Genomic DNA, 27,028 nt, shown 5'->3' with positions numbered 1-27,028 from the left:
CCTAGTTTAATGTTTGATTTGAGAGTTGACAATTCAGTCAGTCAAGGAAAACCCATTCACTAAGTCCCTGTTCTGAGCCTCTGAAGGACAAAACTAGAGCATGCCAGGTATGGCAGAGTCAGCCTACAGGTGCATCAAAGGGTCAAAAATTGTAAGAGTCAAAGGAGTTTCTCACATGATTCACAAGGAAGCATGAAACACAAGAGATTCTTGTGATGTTATCTTTAAAGAAAGATGTTTTCCTCAGTGTTTCCAAGGCCTTGGAAGACAAAGTGAAATCTGTTTCCTTAAACTATCTTCTCCACTGTCTGACAGCATACACGAATTTATCTCGGTAGAATTGCTCAGATCTGGCTGCTGGCTTTGATTTAAAAACACCCAGACCCAAAGCATTTATTTATAAAAAGGAGCATAATGACATTAACTTTACAAACATACCTAAAGGAGAAAATTATGGAATGAATGATGTGACTACAGGTTTATCAACCTTGCAGCTAACATTTCCCTATGTGAATGAAGTTAGAAACAGACAGCTATGATCTAAAACTTTACAAAAAGTGGAACAAGGTTTGTTGTTCTTACAAAATGTACTCCTTCTCCAGATCTCCAAGCAGCCTCCTACCTGAGTAATTGGTGACAGAGGTGAAAGCGTAGGAGACATCTGCTGGGACTGTGGTCGTCTGGAGTCTGCATTCAGTGAGAGGGGACTGACAGCTGGCTGCCGGGAGGAGGCTTGCGTCGTTGTCATTCCTGCCATTAAAGGAAGAAACCAGTTTACGCAGGAACTGTGGTGATGCTTATTTACATTTAACAATTTGTTTATATGAAGTAAAATTATGACGACTAAATGGGAGAATTTTACAAAACTTTACAGTGAAGTGTTGAATATGGCTGGGCCACTATTCTATGCTGAATGCAGCATCAGGCTGAAATTCTTAGCATATCTGTAATGGATTTTGAGAGTGAAAATGCCACGATGGAGAGGAGATTGTTGCAAGCATCTCTGCTGATCACTCCTGTTAATGTAGAACTAGATACTGCCATTCAGTTAGCCCAGTGGACGCCAAACTGGCATGCGGAGCCTTTCTTGATGCTTCATTTAAGAACTGGGCAGTGCCATTTGTGGTGCAGGGAGCAGGAAGGGGGTCTGCAAGATGATCCCTTTCTAACAAAGTGGTTCTGATTTTCAGTCTGTGGGCCACTAACCTATCCCAAAGCCCATGAGACCCACTGGAAACTTCCAGGGGCAAATGAAGTCAGGTCATTTTATAAAAAACTAATGCGAGCAGGGCCATAATTTTGTTTCCTGGAATGATGGGGAAGTCTGTTATCTGTGTTCATCTCATAGTCCTGAGCCACTTCTTATTTCCCCTACTAATATCCTGCACTTTCAAGATCCTGCATTGTGGCTACCATTGTTCCATGCCAAATGGACTCCCTTTGGCTGCAGGCAATCCTGTTTATTAATTCTTACCCTGCTGTGACACCTTTCATTCACAGATCTCAAGTGCTGTACAGACATTTGTTTAGCCTTACACAGATTCTGGGAACCATGTAGGGGGCCCACATCTATAAGCAATCTCAGGCATTGATATATTACAATGAGGAGAGCCATACAGAGCACCTAGGCAGAAAGTACCTGTTAGATGAATCAGAGATGAATGGTTGCATTGTAGGGGAGTTTTTCTTTTGTTACTGGGATAAGAGGTCAGATTTATAGATAAGAGAGGTTTCAATGGTCAGCCCAAAACACTCTACAACAGTTACTAGGGGTATTCCTACCCCTACAAAGTTTGCATGGCATCAGCACTTTTCATCAGGGTCTCTCTAAGCACTTTGTTAACTAACCCTCACAACATCCCTGTGGCATAGATATTCATATGCCCACTTTACAGCTGGGTAAATTGAATGCACAGAGATTAAATTACTTTTCCAGAAATCAGTGAGCAAGAAAATGGCAGCACTGAAAATAGAAACTGGCAATCCCAACCCCGCCATCTCCTGCTCTGACCACTAGATGACACTCCTTCCACCCCCTAGAAGCGCTGTTGCTAAATGAGATACTTTTCTCATTCCTCAAGCTCTCATGACTGAAGATAAAGCAAGCAACCTTATGATGAAAGCCTGCCAAGTTGCTGTAATTTACCAACTCTTTCTGCAGTGAAGGAGCAAGCCCATGTTTCTGTGAGTAGTCATGACTGAGGGATCAATGAGAGCCAAGGACAACACAGAATCTGACACCAAAACTTTTGCCACAGTTTGATTGGTGCTTCTGTCTCTCATTCATGTGACAAGATTGAACAATCCAACAGCTCCAGATGGTGTATCAGAGTTGCACAAACAGAGCAGAAAGACAAGGAAACAAGTTACTCAGGCCTGGTTTACACTAGAAAATTAGGTCACTTTAACTACATCCACCAGGAGGTATGAAAAATCCACACTCTTAAGGGGTTTTAATTAAGCTGACCTAAGTCCCCGCGTAGACAGCACTACATCTATGGAAGAATTCTAGCTACCACCTCACGGAGAGGTGAAGGTAGTGTCTACACTGAAGCGCTACAGCGGTGCAACTGTGCTGCTGAAGTGTTAAGTGCAGACAAGCCCCAAGTCGTGTGCTCTAGTTCTGCCCTTTCCGCCTCCCAGTTTATATACTACAGGGTAGTAAATGTAACAGGTATTTCCCCCCCTCCCCCCTATTCTCCTTATGTCACAGAATCCTGAACAATGATTCTGCCCACTGTATTCACCAGCCCTATTCCAGCTGCATTTGAAAGGAGATAAATGGTTTACTGGCAGGCAACGAACAAGGACAAAGCAAGACCAGATTCATTTTAAGTGTAACAGATTTGTTCACATGTGTAGATGAACAGGACACACAGATAGTTTTCATTACAATAAATTTAACTCCATTAAATATGAATTCCCCACAAAAGCAACCAATCTCAACAGATAACATCCATCAAGGTTCTGCATTCGCTCTGACTTGTATTGCCTATTATTAGCTTCAGCTCATCCTTGAAAAACTGGGATAAAGGCAGCACTCATAGAAACACTATGCAGCTAATACAAAAGGGGATTTCAATTCTTAATTATGACAAAGTGCTCTCTGTACTCACTGGAGGCTGATGCAAGAAGCAACACTACAGAGATTGCCAAAGCCTTTCACCCAGAGTTTCCAGCTTCAGGCCAAAGCAACTGAACTTAATTTTAGGTATTCTGTTATGGAACAAGGACAGGACAGTCCATTCAATACAGCTCTAGTCTGCTTCCTGAACAACGTTAGTTGAGATGCACAAAAACATCAGAGAGCTACTAACAAGCTGGAGGGAACTTAGAAGAGCAGCAAAAATAAGCAGCTGGAGAAACTGACTTTCAAGAAAGCCATGAGAAACAGAGCTGGGCAGAGAATGGCAATTCCATTTCATTAGGATTTAGAAATTTGGTTTCATAGCAATTTGAATCAAAACATCAAAAATGTCAAAATCCTCCCTGAAACAGAATTACTGTTCTCTGCCCAGTTTTACCAGGAATCTCAACCCTTAAGCAGTCAGCCTGGTGGGCTGTCCTGGAACCCGAGACCCTGGAAGCCTGGGCTGCTTGACATGTGAGAACCCCAAATCCTCAGGCTTCCAGCACCCTGCCAGCAGCTAGGGGGGGCTGCTGAAAAGCCTGGACGCCTGGGCTGCTGAGGAGCTGGGAGGTGAGCTGGCAGGAGGTTTCCAGTGGAATTTAATTGATATCAACACAGCCCCGCAAAATGCTTAGATTTTGATGAATCATCAACTTCTGATGAAAATGTTTTGTGTAAATATTTTCAACTAGCTCTAATACGAAATCCAAAAAGGTGCTTTCTCTCCCCTTACCCTTGTACTTTGGAAGAAGTATAAGTGTTCAGAAAAGCATATCTCAACATATACAATAGGAAACAACTCCTGGGAAATGCTTGATTAAAAAAAAAGTGTGTTTTATATTTTCATTTGGACAACTGTAACTAAAAATAAGGGGATGAAATTAATAAAAGGACTGTTTGGCACATCAGTGAATAAAAATATTTCTAACGGTATTCTTGTGACATTCTTTAAATTACTGTCATTGCTTATGTGTCCACCTGACTAGAATCATTAGTTTCTCAGGATGCTCTGCAGTAAGTACTTTTTAAAAAAAAAGCTTGCTGGGGTGCTTTGCACAAGGAAATACCCTTCTCTTGCCAGATACAATGGCACAACTCTATTTGACTAGCAAACAAAAGTTGCTTGTAATTATTTGATGGTCAGACAAACTATTAACCCCACTCACATCTATCCTCCTAATAAGTACAACCTCAGAAGAAAAAGAGAGCCTCTGTGGTAACATTTAGAAACCCTGTTCCGAGGGGTACTCGGATCCTATAACTTCAAGGTTCTAAGCAGGCTGACTCATCAGGCTCCTCTTCTACAGGTTTTTCTGCTACAATGCACAGTCATGCTCTGCAGCAGTTTGAAGAGCCAAATTCTGTGCTGATCACTGATGGCTACCACATAAGAAGGATGTTTATCCCAACTCCCATGCCACATGCCCCAGCACCACCTTCTTTCTTCTCCTCCCTTCTGTCCTTCGTCTCTTATTCTGTTCTCAGTCTCTCTCCCCCCCATTATGTTTCCCATTTCTTTGGCTCTTCTGCAGCCCCTGATGTACAGTGGATACAAAGTAACAGGGCACAGCAACAGAGGCAAGCTACACAAGAGTGAAGGAAGAGTGCAGTATAACCAAGACAACCTGTATAAGGAAATGAAGGCTGGCAGCACTCATTCAGTGGCCCTCTGGGCTGGTGCTTTATAAAATGCAATTTCTTTGCTAATGGTGTTTTCAGTGATACAAGGCGCCTACTTGCTCAGGCAACATGAGTTATTTCTAAATAAAATAAAACAACCCAAGTCAGAGATTGATTCTTTTTTCTTTCTGATCACTGGCTCAGGCTATTTGCCTGGAAAAGGTTACTGGTCCTGAAAATACAGTATTTGTGCTGGTCTACTGACATTTTTCTAGCATGGTTGATAATGTGATTTTTAATGACATATTATTTGTATTGCAGCAAGCCCTGAGGCTCCAACCAGCATCAAGGCCTTTTGTGCTAAGAGGTGTACAAACACAAAGAGTCCTTACCCTGAAGAGTTTACAGTCCAAGACGACAACACCACAAAGAGCAAGTAGGATATACAACATTAAGGCAATGTGGTCAGGTGGTTGTAAGTTTATTCCTGAAAGCCTTACATAGGTGGGTGTACTTAGGGTCTCTTCAAAAATGCAGTCTGTGCTAGGAGACAGTCAGACTTACAAATAATCCTGACTAGAACATATTTTAGGGGGCTTATATAATACTAATTCAGTTGCCTAACAGTCCACATTAGGTTCAGGTAAAGGAATGATACAATCTCTCAAGAGAGTCACCACAACAAAGAGAGAGGACAGAAGGAATGGAAACAAGAAATCAAGAAGTTTGCTGCAGTGGTTTCCCTGTGTGGGTGCACTCTGGCTGGTACTTCATAAAATGAGTTGAGTTACTGCCAAGATGCGGACATTGCATCTCACTCTGGAAAGATTCATACAAAATAAACCAGAATTATGCATGTGTGCCAAGAATGAAAGATGGAAGAATATCACAGTACGTATACGCAAAACACAGTTAATTATGATGATTTATATTTCTTTATCCCAAAATGATTTATACGAGTTGCATACACAGAAATTTCAACCATCAATGAAGCCAACTTTGAGATGAAACACAGCAGCTGTTTAGTAACGTTCACCAATGCTACACAACTGCTGAGGGATAAAAAGTAACTTTTTACTGACAGAATTTATAAATTAGCCCTCTGGCTATGTTCTTACCCTGACTGGCAGTGCTGATGCCCAAGTGAGTCAAGTTGGCTGCAAGATTTCCGGTGCTATTCGAGCCACTCAGGGATGGGAATGTGGATTCCTCAGGATCTAGTGGTGTTGGAAGAGGAGAAGGGAAATGGATGTTTGTCAGGTCTGGCAGAGAGCCACCTGTGTTATGTGCAGCTGGAATCAGCGTTGTAGTGTTTTCCTGGTCAGCTGATGGAAAGATGCTGAATTAAAAAAAAAAATACAGTAACAAAAGTCAGTTCAGATTTCAGTCTACATACACACTTCCCACATTATACACAAAAAGAAAGTTTATCTGAAGCTGTCATGCACAAAGCTATGTAAAAAATATATATGTAAAATATTTAGAATGGTCATCGTTATAAAGTTTCAACATTTACCCATGGTTGTCACACAGCAATATTTTCAGTGGGGTTGCAGTTGTTTTCATATTATTTAGAAGAGGGAACTACACTTTTTGCATTTCAGGGTGATTATGATCCCTTGCGTGCTTAAAAAGCCTACGTCTAAGTGACTAACTCTACCTGTAGTATGCATAAGTCTCCTGTGTCTTAGTCATTTAGAAACATTTTTTGTACAATCACATGCTTCTGCGCCTGATAAAAGTTTGCTGACAAAGACACATATCAAAGATAACTGCCAAGTTGTATCAGTTTTGAATTACGCCTAGATTTCTGCACTGAATCCACTTTGTAGGGAGGTTCTGAGAAATATTCAGCCAATAATGGGTCCTTTAAAAAAAAAAAAAAAAGAGTCCCCTCTGTGAAAGAGAGTTCATTTGTCAGGATTTGCTAGAGGCATCCCCAAAAATGCATCACTTAAGGAAATCAACAGGAGATTCAGGCAACCTGTCTGGCTTTTCGTCTATCTACTCCAGAAATATGAATTCTAGAGCATATCTAGAGAACTCAAAAAAGCCAGCGAACTTTCACTGTGTGTGATGTGCTTTCCTGATTATCTCAAAGCTTTTTACAAAACGTTAACTGACAATAGCCCCCAGTTTTACAGATTGTGAATCAGGCACAGAGAGTAAAATGATTTGTCCAAGTTCACATAAAACATGCCAAACTTGGAATAAAACTCAGAATTCTTGACCCTCAGTCTCCTGTTTTAATCACATGTACTCTGTACAGTTAGTTAGAGACTGAATCTAGAACATTTTTTAAATGGTTTCATCATCTGGGTTATCATGGCCAAGCAAACCATTTTTCAAGGAACGTTAGCATTCACCACATGTTCAGTGTTTAAAAGTAGCCTGGCTAACATTATTTCATTGTCAGTATAGAGGGAACCTTAATCAATAGAGCTTGTGGAGCAGGAAGCTTAGGTACAGGCAGTGAACCTTCTACATGCATCCCTACAAAACCATATACCCCAGTCCCAAACTTACTTGATTCCTGGAACTTCACATGATTTAGGCCTCGAAGACCCTGTCTAAAATAGAACAGAAAGACACTGTGAAAGGCAGACATGTGCAAAACAACATTTAGGAAATAATTTGTTTAAAAAGATAGGAAACCTACTAAATGAAACAACCTAAGGAGAGCAGTTTCTCATATGTACTTAAAAGCCTTTTCCTGCTCAAAATGAGTGTTTGGTGCCACACCAAACACTGATCTCAGCATGGACTTTAAGCCAGCAAAGCTTCAAAGTTCCAATGATAAACTAAACTAAATGAAGATGGAGCAAGGGTAAAACATCTCCTGCTTGAGTCAACATGCAAACATCGGCCACGTCATTTTTCTTACTAAATCTAAGCCTCTCACTCTACATGGGGGGGTGTTGACATTAAATAAATGGAAATCTATGAACTATCACAAAGTCGCTAACTGAGTGACAGAAAAGCAAGTAGCGTTTTAGAGAAAACCTTGGAAAGTACAGACAAGTATATATCAGTAAAACTGTAATAGGTTATCTAAGCCCTTATCTCCCACCTCACAGTGCCACACACCAAAAGCTCCACAGCATAGCAACTTTCATACCAATGGGGGGAGGGGGGCGGAAGAGAGGAAACGCAAAGCTCTCTAACACAGCTCCACGAGTCTGCAAGAGGGCTACATGGAAGTACTTGTTCCCCATATCTCCCAGCTCAGGATATAAACTCTGATCCCTAATGTTTGTTAGATCAAGTATTTTCATTTTGATATTTCTGACTTCTCCTGTTCCATGTCACATTTTGTTTTCTTGAAAAGCTGCCTGGACAATTGCAGGGTACATTCTACCAAAACAGGATTGCAACCTTCCTGATAAGACATCGTAATATGAAATGTATTAATTACTGCCTTTGCTAGCAAATCTTTGTGCTAAAAGAACAGTTATTAGAAAGTAAAAGCTCTCAGATGAGGTATAAGACTATGCATCCAACTGTCATAAACCAGACAGTCAGGCATCCATAGTACATCCAGAATACTCACTAGCTCAGAGAAACTTGCCTCCTAGACACTTTATGGACATGAATAATACAGTGGTAATCCACAGAAAAAGAACCTTAAAGTCTTCCCAACAATGTCACTTCCAAGGCTTCTCATATGAAAATCCCACATGATGGCAGCAGTCACTTTTATGATCACAAAGCAGAATTAGCTACTCATATAAATAAAAATCTGCACGTAATACAGGGAACGATCACCTGATAAACCAAAATGCATGTCTTTTTATAAAATATGCATCCCCTTTTATAAAAGGTTACATTTGCTAGAGACTGACTGTTAAGATATGTAATTGCCAAGATAAGCAGGGAGACTGTAGCAAAGAGAGAAGAAAAGGGAAAGCTGCCATGCTGAGAAGTCACAGTTAAACTTTGAAAATACTTTAACACAGAAAACAGCTCAAGAAAATCATTAATTCAGCCTTGGTTTTGAAGAACTTCATGAACCAAACATCCTTTCCCAATTGGTTCTTTAATATATTTTTTTTAAATCAAAAGTGTATTAATATTCAATAATTCAGACCTGTTTAAACATCCATATTTATGTAAGTATTCAGAGCTCAAAAGCAAATGCTACCATTGCTACTTCTATCTATCTAGTAACCAGGCTGATGGGGGAAAATAGGGAGACAATAGCAGCTCTGTAGGAGCAAAATAACTGAAGTCCTGAATATTTACCATTTGTTTTACAAACAACAAAAATCTGATAATTGTTTTGGGAGCTGAAGTTGCCTTGAGAAATGCCAATTAGACAAATTCATAGAAAAAAAGAAATCTAGGAGACAGAGAAGAGGCAGGATGGTGAGTGGTAGAAATAAAAGCAGAGATACAGGTAGGGGTAGAGTGCATTTTATTTCATTGAAGTGACATTCTGCTTTGAAAAGTCTTCCAAGAATCAGGTTTAGAATACTATTTCCCCCGAGACAGTTGACAGCAATAGGCACAGAGATAGATATACTGCTCCCTGATCTCACTTTAGGTGGTTTGTTGCAGAATACAGAACTTCAACTCAAGTCTGAGCAAGCAAAGTTCATTTCAATTCAACATTATTCAAAATGTTTACCTAAACATATTTATAAAATAAATTGTCTGGACTAGAACATTCGAACCTTACAAAGATTTGGCGTTTCTACCTTTTTAGTGTCCCATGCTTGTTTAGAGAGGGCTTTGTCTGTTTCAGATGTGCTTTCCTCCATTCCAGGGACTGTCAATAATAAGACTAGAAAACAGAATAAAAGTTAGCACATCCCAATATTATAAATTTGCTAAATCCTGCAGGAACAAAAAGCTCCCGTCATTTTTAACCCTAAATAACAATTCCTATTCTCAAATGATAAATAAGATGTCTATTTCAGAATAAAACTATATCCAGATCAATAAACAAAATGCATTTCATCACAAATGTAACTCATCAGCTTTCTAAAAACCTATTTGTTTTTCCATCTAGGACCAAGAAAACTTTCAAAAGCATGTAAGTGACTTAGCCTAAGTCCCACTGACTTTTAGTAAGGCTTGGATAAGTACATAAGTCATTTTTGAACTGCGTTCACTGCAGAGTTAACTTGGGTGATTAGCAGACTAGCCCTGGTGTGAGCAGCCCTATGGCAAAGCCCTGACCAAGTTACTGTACCTCACTGGTGCTGCATTCACATGTGGACTTCTGGGGGCATATCCCATGGCTCTCAATGCTGCAGTAAGTGAACCACTCTATGGCTATGTCTACACAAGGATAAAAAAAACATGGCTGGCCTGGGTCAGTGGACTCAGGCTTGGAGGATTCAGGCTGCAGGGCTGAAAGACTGCTGTGTAGACATTCAGGCAATGGGCAGGAGCCCAAGCTCGGGGACCCTTCAACCTTTCCAGTGGAGCCCCATGACCATGAGTCAGCTGACCTACCCCAGCTGTGGCGACATAATGGGTTTTTTTCCCAGAGATTCTTTCCCAATTAATTGTGAGAGAACTTGTGTGACCTTGACACAGAGGAGGAACTGTGGGAAGGTACTAGAAGACTATCAGCACTTGAATGATTCAGTTTGTGTCCTCACTGTATAGAGGGCAGGTTATCAGTCTGAATGAAAGCCGTACCCAGGCTCTATAACCCCAGTTGGGCCAGCTAGGCAAGAGTTTAAAAGCATCAAACCTGGGCAAGCAAGTTGTATGTGGAAGGGAGAGGGATGTTAGGGGCAAGACCTAATAAGAGCCCAGTGAAGACCCTTTGAAAGTTTTACTCCAAATCTGATTTAGACTGCTCAAATCTAGATGGAGCACTGCATGCTGGGACCTGTAGTTTCTCCTTTGAGGCTATCCTATTTTTTTATTTGCTCCATTTTAAGTGATATGCAAGACTTAAATGCTTCTAGTGAGTTACCAATGTTGCCCCAATGGGGCAAAATCTAAACATTTCCACTGGGATATGAGAAACTGAATTTATATTATTTCTGTGGTCCAGGACATTTATGGGTTCAAAGTTGGGAACAATTTTATCGTGCAAGCAGCAAGGCTGCATAGCGACAGACAGAACATCCATACAAAGCACATTTCCATCTGCAGAAACCTTTCTAGGCTATGACATATTACACTATAACCCCAATCCATGCAGACTTTACAACTCAACTGGGTTCCATGCAGGCACAAAGGCCCACGTGCATGCCTCTGATTGCAGGACCAGAGCCTATGTTTGGAAATCACTGTATAAGCTTGCAGTACTATGTAAAAGGTTATTTATATTGCATGTTTTACTGCTCACTAACAGTGGTGTAAAGAGTACATAATAGAAGTTACAGTGGAGAATGTGTGTACTTCACTGTTATATATTTCAGTATTACGGTGTATTTCTTCAAGGACTAAAACAAAGTCATTTTAGATGCATCTGTAAATCTCACTGCATAGATTAAAGGGCCTTCAATATATTTTGGAACTGACAATAGAAGCAATAACCAGCAGAGGGCACCAAAAATCATCAGTGATGCTTAATGGTTACTGCTACCTGTCAGTAGTGACATTAAGTACACCAACCCATTATGTCTAAACATTGGTCCTGAGGTATAAGACATTGATCATTTGCTACCCATAAGAACTGGAGAAGATCCTTCTATGGTGCCATATTTGAACTGCATCTCCATCATAGCTATTTGACAATTGTTGCACAAGTAGCTTACACTGGCTAATTTAAAAAAATGGAAAGTGTAAGTTATCAAAGCCACTCCTAAATATTTAACAAAAGGCCTGGGTAGTTTTACTATTCTCCTGATCCCCAACATGTGCCCAAGGGAGAATCAGACTATCTGAACCTAGGTAACATTTAGAGTTGAGAGTTTGCACATTAAACAATTAGTGTTAACCGTCATGTTTTTCAATCTGAACGCTGGAAGTTTTATATTTTGAGGGAAGGTTGGTCACTGGAGGAAAGTCCTTGAGAGCTGTTGGATTAATTTACTGGAAAGGAAATGTAGCAGTCCTATGATTCTGAAGCCAGAATTCATTTCAAGAATTTGATTTTGTTTTGCCACTTGTTTTAATATTTTATGAGACTGTCAACTTGGAATGTTTGTCACAAGCCAGTCATCATCAACAAGTAACAAACTAAATGAAATGCCCAAAAGAAACCTTGCCAATTACAGCAATTTTCCCCAACAGAGTTACCAGTGCTATTGATACCAGGGGATATTAAATCTTGGTTAAAATAGTCTGGAATATATTCTCTTTGTGAACAGTGCTCTCATTGTGACCTCTGGTACCCAAAAACTTGTTGCCACTAAATGACTGATCAACGTGAAACATAGTGATCTCAGTCCAGTTCTAGAACATGTCCATAATGCAAACCATCACTACAAACTGGAGCTAGCTGGAAGCCCTGAAAGTAGTGCCAGCATAGAAATCATGGACTGCATGGTCCAGGAAATCTAAACTACCTTCTCACGCTTGAAGATGGGCCATGCCAAACAAGGCTGAAGTAAAATGGCAGGATAGAGTGTATGAGAAGCCTGCTCTATCCCTGATAATGCTCTATTATTTTGGACTTCGGTTTCCAGAACTGTCATTGAGGCACTTTTCTCCAGCACCAACCACATTTTGACAACTCCTGCAGTCCCACTTACATAGGAAAACCATTTAACGATTTCAAGTTCTGAAATGGATTTTCCATTTTCCCACCCCACACCACCCACCCCTAAAGAGTGTACCTCTTTTTTGCTGCATGTCTTGTGACCCTCCTGAAAAGGACTCTTGTTGAGTTGGGGTGATTGTACTTTGATGCAAGGCAGAATCTGAATTGGTCCTGGCAAGAAAGCAAATAAACCTGTTAGCTTTTTAAACTAAGGATGCTTATGAGGATAATAATCCCATTAGTCACATGAGAAATTCAGCAAATTAAAAGAAACCTGAAATACCACTTCATAATTGTAAAATATTACACTGGGATTATGTTGGGCAAGATTTCTCTACGAAATGATCAGATAACAGAGAACTGAATTTATTACAGGCTTATAGAGTAATTGTTTCAACAACACAGAGGAGGCAAATCAAAGACAAACAAATGAGTCGCTATAGATAGAAAACCATCTGGGGTGTACTCTTGCTGGTATCGTTGGGGCAGCGTATGGTCTCATAAAATAATAAGCAGCAGCACTTTTGTAGTTTAGAGCAATTAATAAACATTGCTTAAGCTTCACAGCATCTCTGTGAGGAAGATATTACTCACATTTTACAGAAAGGGAAACTGACTTGTCAAGGAACACAAAAGTAGCCTGTCTTAGAGCTAGCATTAAACTGTGGGAGTCCCAGGATCCTAGTCTTCTACTCAAACCATGCCATTCTTGCATGATGTAGTGTCCTCAAACTGGTAAGCACAGTACACCACATAGGCACTTCTTGTCCCCAGCTGTCAAGTGCAAGGGGCATGATGGCGGGGACAGATGACTCCACATTCCTTGCTCACTGATTGCTTGTGAAGAAAGACCAGCCCCACTTTCAATGTAGTTGTAAAAAACTAAGATTTTCAAACTCAGTAATTCTGAGCATCCTAGTCCTCTATAGACATATGCCTGGACAACTTTACATCTAAAAATCTAAGTGTGCAGTGGAATATTTTACGTTTAAAAAATAATCTCTTAAAAGAATCCATAAAGAGTTGAAAAAACTAAGTTCTAGATTCAGTTAAAAAAAAAACACGGCAATCCAGATTACCCTGAGTACTGTAAACTACCATAGGGAAAAACAAATGTTTCTTGCACTTCTAAGGGCTGTTATAGGATATAAGACCTCGGACCAGAGACTAATGCACATGGAATTATGCCACTAACCTTCTCCAGCTTGTATCCGATGGAGGCGACAGATACACAGTGCCATATGGACAACTGTCCACGTGATTCAATTAGTTAAGGGGGAGAAAACCAGGAGCTTCTTGTTTAAATAACAGGCCCATTTGAAAGCTTTGAACAAAGAATAATTTAAGTTACTTTGGTCGTGCCAATACACTCTAGTGAGAAAAGTGAAGAGCATTTCTTGTGGAGGCCATGCTGATTTTGGCATGACATTTCAAACAAAATATGCATATTAATGGTGGCTTTGTATGTGCTGCAGGAAAGAGTTCCTACTTAAAAATTCAAGCCTGCCAATACAGAAACAAAAAATGCTTATACCTATTGGGGTGGAGTGGTATAGAGGGAGTCATTCTGAACAGTCAAATGAAGGGGTAATCACTCTCCACCTCCTTTTCAAATGTTTTTCTTGACCTCCTCCCATATAATCCCACGTTTTCCCTAGCCACACACAAAATGACCCCCTCTCCCTGCTCCCCACCACCACCCACACACAGGCTGAAGTCTTCTCAGACAAGCAGGGATGGGTCATGAAATATGATGCCTTGCTAGTAGGACACAATTCACCTACAGCTTCAGATACAGTTTATTCCACCTACACATCTCTCCCGCCACCACATATACATTAATACTACTCCCTCCGTATATACAGGTTGTATCAAAACTTTCCTCTGAAGAGAGAGACACCACATAATGCCACTCAACTGGCCAGCAGCTGTCACTTTTGAGTAACAGCAGGATCGCCCTCATGGCCAATAACCACTCTGGCACTGGCATTTTTAAAGCTAGTCAACAGCAATAAGCTAATTCTGTTTTATGAAAGTCAGCAAGAAATAGTGCTTGGCAGATGCTGAACTCATATGAGTCAGCTTGTATTAGAAATGGAAAGAAATCACCTGCAAAAAAAATTCAGCCCTGGTTCTGCTCAGTTTTGAAACAGGAGTCAGACCCCCACAACACTGCCATTTTGTACTTCTGTTGTATTTTTCAGTAAAGGGTCTCAAGGCACTACCTAAGCCTCTCAACAGCTCTGGGAGGTAAGTATTTATTACTGTCCCCTCTTTACAGCTGGGGAAGCTGAGATACAGAGAAGCCAAGTATTAGGATTTGTGAAAGATCAGACAGCCATATAGCAATAAGGAGACTAACTATCCAGTTACATTACACTGGATACTGCTTCAGAGCAGGAGATATTAACTGTCCAGATTTCAGAAGGAACATCCCCTGCAAGAAAGACAGTTGTCCATTATGGGGGTTTTTGCACCTTCCTTTGACACAATTCACTGTCAGAGATAGGATACAAGACTATGTAGAATTCTAATCTTGAGTCAGCATGTTTTTATGCCCAAAGTCACAAAATGAATCAGCGGCAAAACCAGAATGGAACTCAGGAGTCTCCCGTTATAATCCACACTCACGCTCTACAATGGTTGGGGTTTATCTGCTTATTTGAAGTAATTTGTAAAACAAACTTTAAATACAAACAGTGCTGATGAAGTCAACATTTTAATGCCACGCCATAAACCAAAGGATATCTGCCTTCCATGTTTATCCACAGACAGCGGACGCCGGTGTGGTGACCCAAGGCGGTTTCTGTCACGATACACTCTGTCCACCAGACCATGATGCCGAGTTGTCCTACTTGTATCCAGTCCAGATGACTGAAAAGGAGTCTAAGGGAGATAAAAAGTTATCAACAGAAAAATACATGTAGAAACCACCCAGCCAGAATCAAAATATCACAGCTAGGCCTGATTCTGTATGCCCTAAAAATAAACCTAACCGCTATGAATACACCAGCCAATCATCATTTGGGCAATGTAACTTTTTCCTTAAATGTAATTTTCATATACGAGACAAATCACACTATATCTGGATTGGAGAAGAACTGGAAACTACCTCCCAAAAGAGAGGCTAGTAATAAGGGGAGGCAGACAGCAACAGATCTCCTGAATTTGCACTATTTTTCCAACCTTTAAGTCCTACCCCATCTTTGAAACACCAGGAACGATAGAAATGAATAAAGTAACCTATGAACCTACTGCTAACTAGTGCATAAGTTACTCCTGGTGTATCATGCAGCATGGGTCCAGAAAGAACATGTTCACAAACAGAGCTTAAACTTAACTCTCAAGGCAAAAGATGCAGGAAGGGGATTCATCCCATACACTGAATTATTTCAGATTCCTAACATTCACTTGATGCTCTGTAGCAAATGTCTCTCCCAAGGCATTTTTTTCACCTCCTCTTATCAGCATCATAATTATCTTAAGACAATGACAAAATAAAAATATCAAAACAAGAAATTTTTGCTAACACAGATGATTAAAGCATCGAACATTTTTAAATTGAATTTACTTGCTAAAAGTTTCATTTAGATTGGGCAAGCAACTAGTCTGGTCAATTCCACTCTATGGATCTTATGCTTTAAAACAATGTATATGCCACTAGAACTTATACTACTTGGCAACAGGTTTCCCAGAACCTGAAGCTGCTGCAGACAAGACTTCCAAGCCATCTCACTCTAAATCTTCTACATTAGTGGTTCCCAAACTGGGATTCGTGAACCCCTGGGGGTTCACAAAATGTTACAGGGGAAATTCCCTAATGGCGGACAGAGCTGTCCCTAGGAACCCCAGGCAGCAAGGAGCCAGCAGCCTTCCAAGAGCTAAGCAGATCAAAGCAAGCATATTTATCAAACCGAGGAGATTTAAACTTCAAGACTCCTTATAAGAAATGGAAAGAGGTGGATATTTTTTGCTGTTTTTAAAATTAAATAGGCAGCTAGTATTGTTTTTAAAATTATTATGAAGAACAAGGTTAAGCTTTGTTGTAATGTGCATAGTTTGCCTGGACTGCTCAAGCCCTGAATGCTTGTATAGGAGAAACTCCTTGAATTGGCTTCTTAAATATCTTTATTCTGTTTCACCTCTGATACTCCTTGATGAAACACAGGAGCCTTGTTTTATAAACAGGCTTATTTAACATGATACAAGCTACAAAAGTGAGATCTTGGAAGAATGTTGCCATTTTCATAATGTAATAAAAATACTGTAATGATAAATAACTAATAATAGTGTGTAATAGGCATGTCATAAAAACAAATTTTATATTTCCAAGATCACTGCTTTTATAATTTATACTCAGGTAAAGGAGAAAATACCCGGAAATATTCATTTTTAGGAGGGGGTTCGCAAGACTTGACATTTTGTTGAAAGGGGTTCACAGGTTGTTAAAATTTGGGAACTACTGCTCTACATCATCATAGTGCAAAGCTGCATAAGTGGGAGAACAGAATGCTCAGCCTCCATTCCTACATCAAGGGCTGTCCATGTGGGAAAAACTGGGTACTCCTCAACTCTTTGCTGAATCCCTTTGCTCCGTCTGTTTGGAAATCCTAAATTTGCTCTTTCATTCAGGTCTTGCAAATACAGTATACTGTCCTGTCTGCCAAAGCACAGAGCCATCTTGCCATTACACAACCAGACATGAGAGGTTTGGGATGCAGGCTGCCCCAGGGCTGTGGTGGGGAGAGAGGACTCCCTCCAGTCCTCTCTCCCCTGTCCCCGAGCTGCTGCCACAAGAGACGCCTCTCCTCCGGCCCCAGCAGCTCCGGCGGAGCTGGGCTAGGCTGAGGAAGGGTCTCCTCTCTCCAGCTGGCCATGGCAAGTCTGCACTGGGGCTGGCGGGGAGGAGTGCCCCGCCGCAGCCCTGAGCCCCTGCGTAGGGATTAATAAGCAGCTGAGAGGGAACTTAGCCAGGCCTGCATGGAGAAGACCCTGGGAGGCAGCTTTGTGATATACTGAGAAGGAATTCGGCAGAGCTCGAGCAGTGAAAAGTGGGCAGAGGATTCATTCTGAGGAGGATGGAAGAATTTTTGTTCCTTTGAGTTGGGACATTATTACCCTACTCTAGGGAAGCCAGGAGCAGAGCACTTGGAAACTGTAGCAATCGGTATTATCTAAAACTTTTAAATACACAGAACACAAGCAACCTAAACAGAGAAAATTAAATGAGATTTTAAAAGTTTTCAGTGTTAGTAATATGAGATATCAATCAGTAACATGGGTAAAAAAAATGCATAACTAGGATTGTCCTGACAATATCTTTTAACACAGGAGCAAGCTAAGTAGATTTAGTATATAAACCACAAATAATGAAATGAAATAAGCCACCAGTTTCAGGCACCATGAGAAAAATAATCTAGATAAAGCAGTCATTAAAAAAATTATCCAGAGTACAACAAACCTCAGTATTAGCCATATTGAAGAACGGAGCCTACTCAGAAGCGGACGTTTAGTCACAGGACATTTGACTAAAGGATTTTACCCCCTCAAAAAAAAGTTGCCAAGAATATGCACCTAATTCCACAAAATATTCATTCTGTAATAGACTAACCACCCACCCCCATCTTATTCTGTGGTCAGGATTATTTTGTCCAGTGTGTTTCCACTTTTACCTTTAGACTGTCACTCCTTTGGGGATGGGTCCTATTATAAAGTCCAATACTGGTCACATTATGAACAAGGCCCTTTTTTTTTTTTTAACGGAAATCTTTTACAAAAGCTATTACATGGTTTTTACCAATTTTGACCAAATGATGGACCACTCAAGTATGTAAAAATACTCACTATGTTAAGAAAATCTAATATATTAAGTAGATGCACTTTAGTTTATGTATAGAGGCAAGGCTGTCTTTCAAGCAAGGCAATGTCATGGCAGATACATATATGCATGCGCATGCACAGTCCACGAAATAAACCACAGCATAAAACTGCTTATACTTTCAATATCCTTACTTCTCTTTATTTGTTGCTCTTTTCCTTTCCTCCTAACCCCCAATATTTACCCAGGAAACTGTGAAGTTAATTTTTTGAACTTTTTTTTTTTAATTTTTGTAATAAAACACCAGTAAATTCCCAGAAAATTTTAAACAAAATAAAAACTGAAAACGAAGGGCCCTGCCTATGAACAATACTATGCAGATGCACATGGGCACTATAACCATTAATAAAGCAGAGTTACCGTTTGGCAGCGTGCACTTATATGTGGCACCAATTGTGAAAGATGTTCACAACCAGAACGCAGCAAAACTATATAAACCAACTTCCTGGTAACATGCATATTTTTCCATAGAGCACTGTGTGCTTTTTATATTTTAAAATTACATTCTTTAGGACTGACAAATCTTAATACAGTTATGCTGATCTGCAGAGGTAATGATTCTGTGCTCTGGGCCTGTTATCAGGCTTTACTGTACAGTCTCCAGTTGAAGAAAGTCACAGCACTGATTTAAAATGTATGAACAGCAGCTGAAGCTCACCTGGAAAGGCAGGTCCATGGCACTGTTCCCAATCTGATTCACATTCGGCAGTGACCCTCCATAGTACTGGCCACGACTCTGTCCCAACTGCAAATACTGTGTTTTCTGTAATTGTAACTAAAGAAGAAATAAGAAAAAAAAAAGGATGATTGCAACCAGGAGAGGTATTTAAAAAACAACATTCATTTCATTCTATTGTGTTTAATTTCCGACATCACCAAGAACAGCTTCCATCCCAAACAGTGTGAAAGGAAAATTGACACCAGCTCACAAATAAGTTTAACTATGAAGAGCAAGATTGAAGATGACAGCTTCCCAATTCTGTTTGACAAATGATAGAAAGTCAGCTTTGTAATCACATGCAAGTTTATATCAATAAATTATGTGAAACCATAAGGTATGTGTCTCACCTACTACACTAAAGAGCTAGATTTTAAAAACTTGCATTAATCTGATATTTGACCATGCAAATGCCAAAATTAGATACGAGTTCAAAAAAACTCAGATATATATGTAACAAAATCATTCTAATTTAAAATACATATATTTGTTTAACCAAACTTCCAAAGTTTTCGGCATTTGTATTTGAACAGAATTAGTCAGTCTAAATTGTAATCTTATGCCGTGTAGGAAATCCTCTTATTGTCAGGGCACCAGTTTCTTAACACTGGAAAAGGCTGTTTAGACAAGCTGCAGATAGCTCTTAGATTGAAGTTTTACATTCTGGACATAAGAGGAATTCCTCACTATAACAGACTTGTATGAGAGTAAACAATGTAACACAAATAACAGTTTTAAAGAATGCAGGAAACACCTTATTTTTAAATGTTAAATGACAACACACTAGCTGAAAAACATTTTAGCATGTTCATCTTACCAACGACAGTTTTTATGAAGAGATAAAAGGAGAAAAGGAAGCTTTGCACATGGAATTAAGTAATCTTATTTTCACTGTTATTCCTTCTCTTTTCAGAGAACTGTCTGTCCTTAACTACTTTTGATTAACAGAACCTGCCTTTTAACAAAGTTTTAAATGACTGGCTCTCTTTTCAAGATCAGAAAATCTTGCATCCAAATCAAATTTTCCAAGTTACTAACTCTGTTCTCAGTCATTTCTCCTCAACCTCTGTACTACTTTTGCATAGCAAACTCAGATCTGATGTCACGGTGCCACCATGTCCCTATGACAGACTAACCAAGTCCGGACTTGGATCATTTAAATGCAACAGCTTTGATGTTTTAGTTTCTGAAAAGCAAGAAGGCATTCCTAGACTGGCAATGATCATTTGTTTAAAAAATGTTTGATCCATGGACTAGAAGCACTGTGGCGTGTACATCAACAGATCTCTCATTTTCACTCACAAACGGATCCTTAAGCCGTTCTCTTAGAATCCCAGGATTTCAGAGAATGAGGTTTAGAAATGCCACTAAAAATCTAGCATCCCCAAAGCTCAGTGTTTACATGTTTGTTTGTTTTCCTTTCTTTTGAAATGATAAAATGGGCCCTATGGTCCCGCCTTTAAAGGCTATAACAAAGACTATGGGGTTGAACAAAGACATTTATGTCAAGCCGAGGAATTTGGTTCCCACTAAAAAGTTGAAAAATGTTACTATCAAGGCTTACTCAGACAAAACAACAATAATGTGACCAGGTCTCCTGAACAGTTTTGAATATGTACTGTCTGTCTCTAGACAGTGTTCTCAGGTCGCTCAATTTCACAAAACAGTGAAGTCACTCTCAATAGACAAATGTGCACATTGATATGATAAAATCCAAATATTAGAAAACAAATCTACTTGTCCCTTAATGGTGAGCACTCTACGAGAGCCAGCAATTTTCCACAGACCCAGGTAACCCAGATCTCTGAACTGTTTTGTTTGAGGCACTAGATTAATCTGACAATGTATCTGACAATTCGCAGATCTAAGCTCAATCACAGAAATTTTATTGTCAAAAAGGCACAAAAACTATGCTAGCTGTTTAGCAACCGTGAAGCAAGTGGTCTGCACTTCCCATTCCTTAAGAATGTAACTCAATCTACAGAGGATGGAAGAGCTGAGAATCAATTTGCTGTATTTAGAGTGAAAGTGATTTCTTCCATTATCCCCTTTGATACCAGAACAGTCTTAAAATGAGCTTGTTAGAAGGCGTTGATGTAGCTTTGATTTTACCAATACTACCTTCAGTGAACTCCATGCAGAAAAATTACTAAATTTTAATTGCTCATTATTGCTGCTATTTACTAGTTTTCACCACTGTATAAATTTACATCTTGTATTTTTATTATTCTCTTCAGCCTCTTCCATTTTAAAAGTTCTGCCCTGCAACAGCTGCTGCTGGTTATCCCACAGTTAAGTCAACACTCAACCTACTTCACTGTAATAGCGCAAAGCAGTCTCAATGCCTCACCTAACACCCTTCTACCAAGAACATACGTGTTTTAAAAGACCCATTCTCATTCCCAATAGGACCTGCAGTACAAAAGAGACTTTACTCACCTTACAATAAAGGTGTTTGAGATGTGTTGTCTATACATAGTCCAATCTTGGGTTCACACATATCCCATGCACCAGAGACTAGAACCTTTTGGCCAGCAGTGCCAGTTGGCCCATGCCTTGGCTGCTCTCATGCTCCCCGCTCAAGAAGGCATAAAAGGATGGAGTGGGGCCAACTGCCTCAGCTCCACAGCCAACCAGAATTCAAATGATAATGGATTCCGAAATATCAAGGAAGGCCAACAGGTCACGGAATACACACAAAAACATCTCAAAATATACCAGTTATTGTAAGCTAAATAATGGTCTTTCCTTCAAGCAACTGTCTACATGTATTCCACTCTTGGGACTTGTACAGTAACTCTGTGCTAGGAGATGGGTAATCAGAGTCTTAACCAAATAATGATTGAAGGATCACTCTGCCAAAGCAAACATCTGCTCTGCACACCTCCCCGATAGCACAGTATTTTTTGAACGTGTGAACTGAACCCCAGGTGACAGGTCTACAAATTTCAGCAATAGGGACATTTCTAAAGGAAACCACAGATGAAGCATGAACTCAAGCAGGGTGACCTTTTGACTGGTCAGGGGGATCAAACTTACCTATCTGATAACACAGTCAGAGCACAGCATGGGCATAGGCTTTGAATAATCTAGAAGAGACTCTGCATGGCTTAATTCTATCTGCATGCAAAGAAAGCTCTTAAAATCTAAAGAGTAAATTTTCTTTCACAATCACTGGCATGAGGTTTCAGAAAGAAAAGAAGTGCATGAAAAGTCTAATTAACATGAAAATTAGGTATTATTTTAGATCCCATCCAAGGTTCCTACCTAGAGAGACACTTTATCCCTATGAAAGTTAGTGCATGGTGAGTCTGCCATTAAAACTTGAATTTCTCTCACACAACAAGCAGAAGTAACAGCCACCAAAAATGATGTTTTCATGGAAAGATGATGTAATGAACACAAATAACTGTTCAAATGGAGGACCCATAACATCAACTAATATCACACATTAAGATCCTACAAAGGAGAGGATTCTCTAATCAGAGGGAGTACATGTACTAATCCCTTCAGAGATCTAGACACGGTTGGATGTGTAAACACTGTGCACAGAGGTCTACTTGGGTCTAATTTTTAAGCCTGACCGAGATCCTCACCCACTTGACCTGAGCCTGAAACGGTTGGGTTCACATTGCATGGCTCTGCCTGTGCGGTTTTGAATCTGAGGATTATAGGCAGATATAACCACAGGTTGAACTTTTGTAGAACTAAAAAAAGTCCAGATGATTTTAACATGAGCAGGTCATCCAAAATTAACAGAATGTCTGTTAGGAAGAGTGAGGTGTGATGTCATTCTGTCCAAATGGTAAATCTTTTCCTTTTGACATTTGTGTCTTGTGGAGTCCTTCCTACTATTATTCAAGATGTTCAGGACATCCCTGGAACCACATTTCTCCACTTCAGCTAGGCAGCAAGCATTCAAGATGTACAGTGCAGAGACATTGGGTCTGGATGAAAGGTCTTCCTGTTATCTTGGGCGATCAAGCCTGAGACCAGACACAACATTTTTGGAGTCCCTACAATAAGTCTCAGGAGGTTTGGAAACCAGAACTGTCTGGGCTAAACTGGCGCTACTAATATAACGTTACAGTATTCTGCCTGAGCCTTCTCAGTGTATACGGTATTACAGGAATGCATGGGTTGGGGTTCACATCAGATCCCAAAACCATTAGAAAAGCATCCAGTAGAGATCCTTGACTTCGGCACCCTCTCAAGCAAATGGTGTTGCATTGTGTGTTCATCTAAGGCAAAAATATTCTATGATTGAGTGACTCCGCTTCTGGAAGATCTGTTGAATAAGAGCTGTTGAGTAACTGAGTTCTTTCTTCTGACCATTCATGGACAGAAGAAAACTGCTGGTTCAGCCAATCTGCAAGGGAATTCAGTCCTGAGCAATATCCAGTGTCTGATGCACCAATTCCATAGCTGAATTCCTTCCTGACACAGGATTATCTGGATCCTCTCTGCCAGTTTATACAAAATACTGCAGTGGTGTTGTCTGTCGTCACCAGTATCCATTTGCCTTGGATTAGCAGTAGAAAGCTACACTAGAGATGTCAAGATCTGTCTCTTGACCAGAGAGCCTACAACCGACGATTTAAGTGTGTTCCCCAACCCAGATTGGAAGCATCCATCATCAGTGTTAATGTGGAAAGAGAAGGCAACAATGGAACACCTTTGCATATATGAATCAGAGAAGAAGAAGAAAGTAAGTGCTGATGAACCCTCAAAGGCATGTCTATACGATACTTCTCTGGAGCGAGTATCAACTTCAGCCAGCCCTGAATACAATCAAGTTGAAGTCTGGCATGGGGAACGAAGAAAGTGCCTGATGCCATGTGCCTAGAATTCTTTAGATGCGATCTTAGGGACATTTGAGAGATGCACTCTAACTGATTTATAATTTCTGTCATGACTTTGAACCTGAACCGTGGTAAGCAGATACCACCACAGCAACAATGTATCTTCTTTGATGGCATCAAAAGATATTTTTCCCCGTTTATACTGAGCACCAGTTTGGCTGGTACCTGAATATAATAAATGTTGCTTGAGGCTAGCTGCGGAGGGGTACCTGGAATCAGCCTGCTGCCAAGATAAGTATAAATGGAAATGTTCTGCTTTTTGAGAAATGCCACCATGACCACAAGGCATTTTGCAAATTTTGCATTTTGCAGCTGCTAGGCAAATGGGAGAACTGTGCATTGGAATTGTGTTCCCACTGCAAATATTTTTTAGGGGCAGGTTGGATTGAAATATGGAAATGTAATGGATGTAAAGCAGTCTTGTGGATCTAGGGAAGAGATTATTGAGGTTAGGGGCGATACTCTGAATATGAATGGTCAAATGAGTTTGATTCTTCTCAGATCCAGAATTACTCTCTAACCTCTCTTCTTTCAAGGCATCAGAAAAAATGGAGAATAAGTACCCTTTTCCCTGAACTGAAGAGGAATCTCCTCTATGGCTCTGAGACACAAGAGATTCAAGCCCTGGTTGCAGAATTCTCGAGAGGGGTCCCTGAAAAGAGACAGGGAAGCTGAGCGGGAGGTAGGAATGGTCTGGAACTGAATAGAATATCCAGTCTGAATAACCTCAAGGACCCATTGTCCTGCTGTAATATTGTTCCAGGTTTCCCAAAAATAAATCAGAGGGTCCGGTTCAGAAGAAGCTCTTGACAAGACTGTCAAATGTGTTGCCTGTTGGATCAGTAGAGGGTGCAAAGTAGCACCCAAAGAAAAAGCTCAAGGATACATCTTGTGGAAGAGTTGCTTCTTTCTTGGAAGCTCAGCTGATCTCTGACAACAGCAGGAATAAAGATATGATGTGTTGACTGTGATTGAGGCCTATTGTTTCCTCTTCAGTTGAGGAACACACACACCAAGCAATTTTTTACAAATGGCTTCTTTTGTGGTCACACTGGTTCAGGAGTGTACAATATAACAAAGCTCCAAATCTACCCCAAAGGAAGAAACTTAAGTGAATTGACATATTTGGAAGGAAAAGCTATCCTCGGACTGTCTTCAAATGAGAATTTCTAATTATCAAACACTCCTCTCCAAAAGCTTTGCTGGCAAAGGGTCATGCACTTCCTTGACAAAGTACCACAAGAGTCCAGAGAATAATTAAAATCTTTAATAACAATTAGCAGCTAAAACCTCACTACCAGTGGCAGTAGACTCTGGATACTGCACACATTCAATGACAATTGCAATAACAATGAGGTGTGCATCCTGGTTACAATCTTCCTGTATCCCATGTGAGGTATAAAATGCTACTAACAATCCACCTTTTGAAGAGTCAGAACTATTTAGTTCAAAGAAGGATGTAATTTGTAAAAAGTCTAAAACAGCTGAGAACTTAAAGGAGCTATATTTAAAAACAAAACATTATTTCCAAAAAGCTACAAAAGTGATACAGCCAAGAACATCCTACATGCTGACAGCACCACCTTTACAATGAAATGGCAATTTGTCATGTAACAGTTTGATACCTTAACTGCCTGCACATCCAAACAACTAGATTCCTAAGGCCTTGGCTACACTGTCGCTTTACAGCGCTGTAAAGCGCCACTGTAAACAGTGCCGCAGTGCTGGGAGCGCGGCTCCCAGCGCTGCAAGCTAAACCCCATCAGGATGTGAAGTACATGCAGCGCTGGGAGAGCTCTCCCCCAGCGCTGGCGCTGCGACCACACTCGCACTTCAAAGCGCTGCCAAGTTTCAAGTGTAGCCATACCCTAACTCAAGTTACATCAGCAGGAAGCTAGAACAATGTTGCTGAAGTTAGTGGAGTTACTCTGGATTTACAACAGTATAACCTAGATCAAAATCTGGATCAGAATCCAGCACCACCAGATTTAACACAATTACTGGCTTGTCCTAACAGCCAGCAGTGCTGCAATTTTCCCTTATATCTGCTTTTTGACTTGCACGCAAAAACTAGAGTCACATTCTCTTCACTTACCTCCAAGAGTCCCATTTAAATTGGGCTAAAACTTTCTAAAAATGTAAGAGTTTGGACAGTGGGATTCAGAATGTAGGGGAGGGAGGAGTAGTGCGAAAAGAGAAAGATCTCTGAAAGTGAAGAGTATGTTATTTTTACATGAGGGTTTTCCGCACAAATTTAAGAAGTATCAAAATATGGAGGTGGAAGCCAAAGGAAGTGCTAATCATTGGGAATATAACAGCATTTATGCAAACTGAACACTGGCTGTTCTAAACTCTTCCCAAAAAATTTCTCCGCAAGTTACAAGCGTGTTCACAGAACTCAGCTGCAGTAAGATGATAAATTTCATGATAATCCTTTTTAAAACATCTTTTTATACACATTCAGAATGCTTGGCTCCCACAAGTCTGATATCATAATAAGGGTGGAGTGTCCTTCTGATGAGAACAGAGAATCTCTTGTCAATCTCATGAACACAGGAAGTAATAGTTCAAGAAAATTGCCAGTTTGCAGTTTCCATACTAAATTTTAGGCCTTGGCTACACTGGCGCTCTACAGCGCTGCAGCTTTCTCGCTCAGGAGTGTGAAAAAAACATACCCCTGAGCGCAGCAAGTTACAGCGCTGCAAAGCACCAGTGTAAACAGTGCCCCAGCGCTGGGAGCAAGGATCCCAGCGCTATGAGCTAATCCCCATGGGGAGGTGGAGTATGTGCAGCGCTGGGAGAGCTCCCTCCCAGCGCTGGCGCAGCGACCACACTCGCACTTCAAAGCACTGCTGCGGGAGCGCTCCCACGGCAGCGCTTTGGAGTTTTGAGTGTAGCCAAGCCCTTATATACAAATTCAAACTTAGCCATTCCAGAATCAGCCCGTACTTTCAAGTTAAATATACTGTGAATTAAAGATTTAATCTAATTTATAATTTAAAATAAAAAACATTAGTGATATTAAACTTCTCTGATTAAAGGGCTACCAGGAATTCTCTTAAATACATAAAGTTACACTACAGAAGAGTCTTCAGGCAGTTTGCTAGTACAAATCTGTCTCAACTGAAATGAGATTGCATGGAGCAGCACT

The 27,028-nt window shown here is 40.3% G+C and overlaps 1 protein-coding gene across 1 annotated transcript in view; it reads right to left on the bottom strand.

Moving 5' to 3' along the window:
• Nucleotides 1–27,028, bottom strand: part of CRTC1 (CREB regulated transcription coactivator 1) — a 57,015-nt gene that overhangs the window by 11,674 nt on the left and 18,313 nt on the right. The window contains 8 exon segments of the mRNA XM_030540464.1: nt 623–750; nt 5,869–6,089; nt 7,277–7,320; nt 9,448–9,533; nt 12,496–12,590; nt 13,615–13,676; nt 15,168–15,305; nt 18,956–19,072. Coding sequence (XP_030396324.1) covers nt 623–750; nt 5,869–6,089; nt 7,277–7,320; nt 9,448–9,533; nt 12,496–12,590; nt 13,615–13,676; nt 15,168–15,305; nt 18,956–19,072 — 891 coding nt within the window.

Source organism: Gopherus evgoodei, chromosome 22 (genome assembly GCF_007399415.2).
Source record: "Gopherus evgoodei ecotype Sinaloan lineage chromosome 22, rGopEvg1_v1.p, whole genome shotgun sequence".
Classification (NCBI taxonomy): domain Eukaryota; kingdom Metazoa; phylum Chordata; order Testudines; family Testudinidae; genus Gopherus; species Gopherus evgoodei.
Note: the sequence above shows the minus strand (reverse complement) of the source record. Positions and strands in the feature narration are given on the sequence as shown.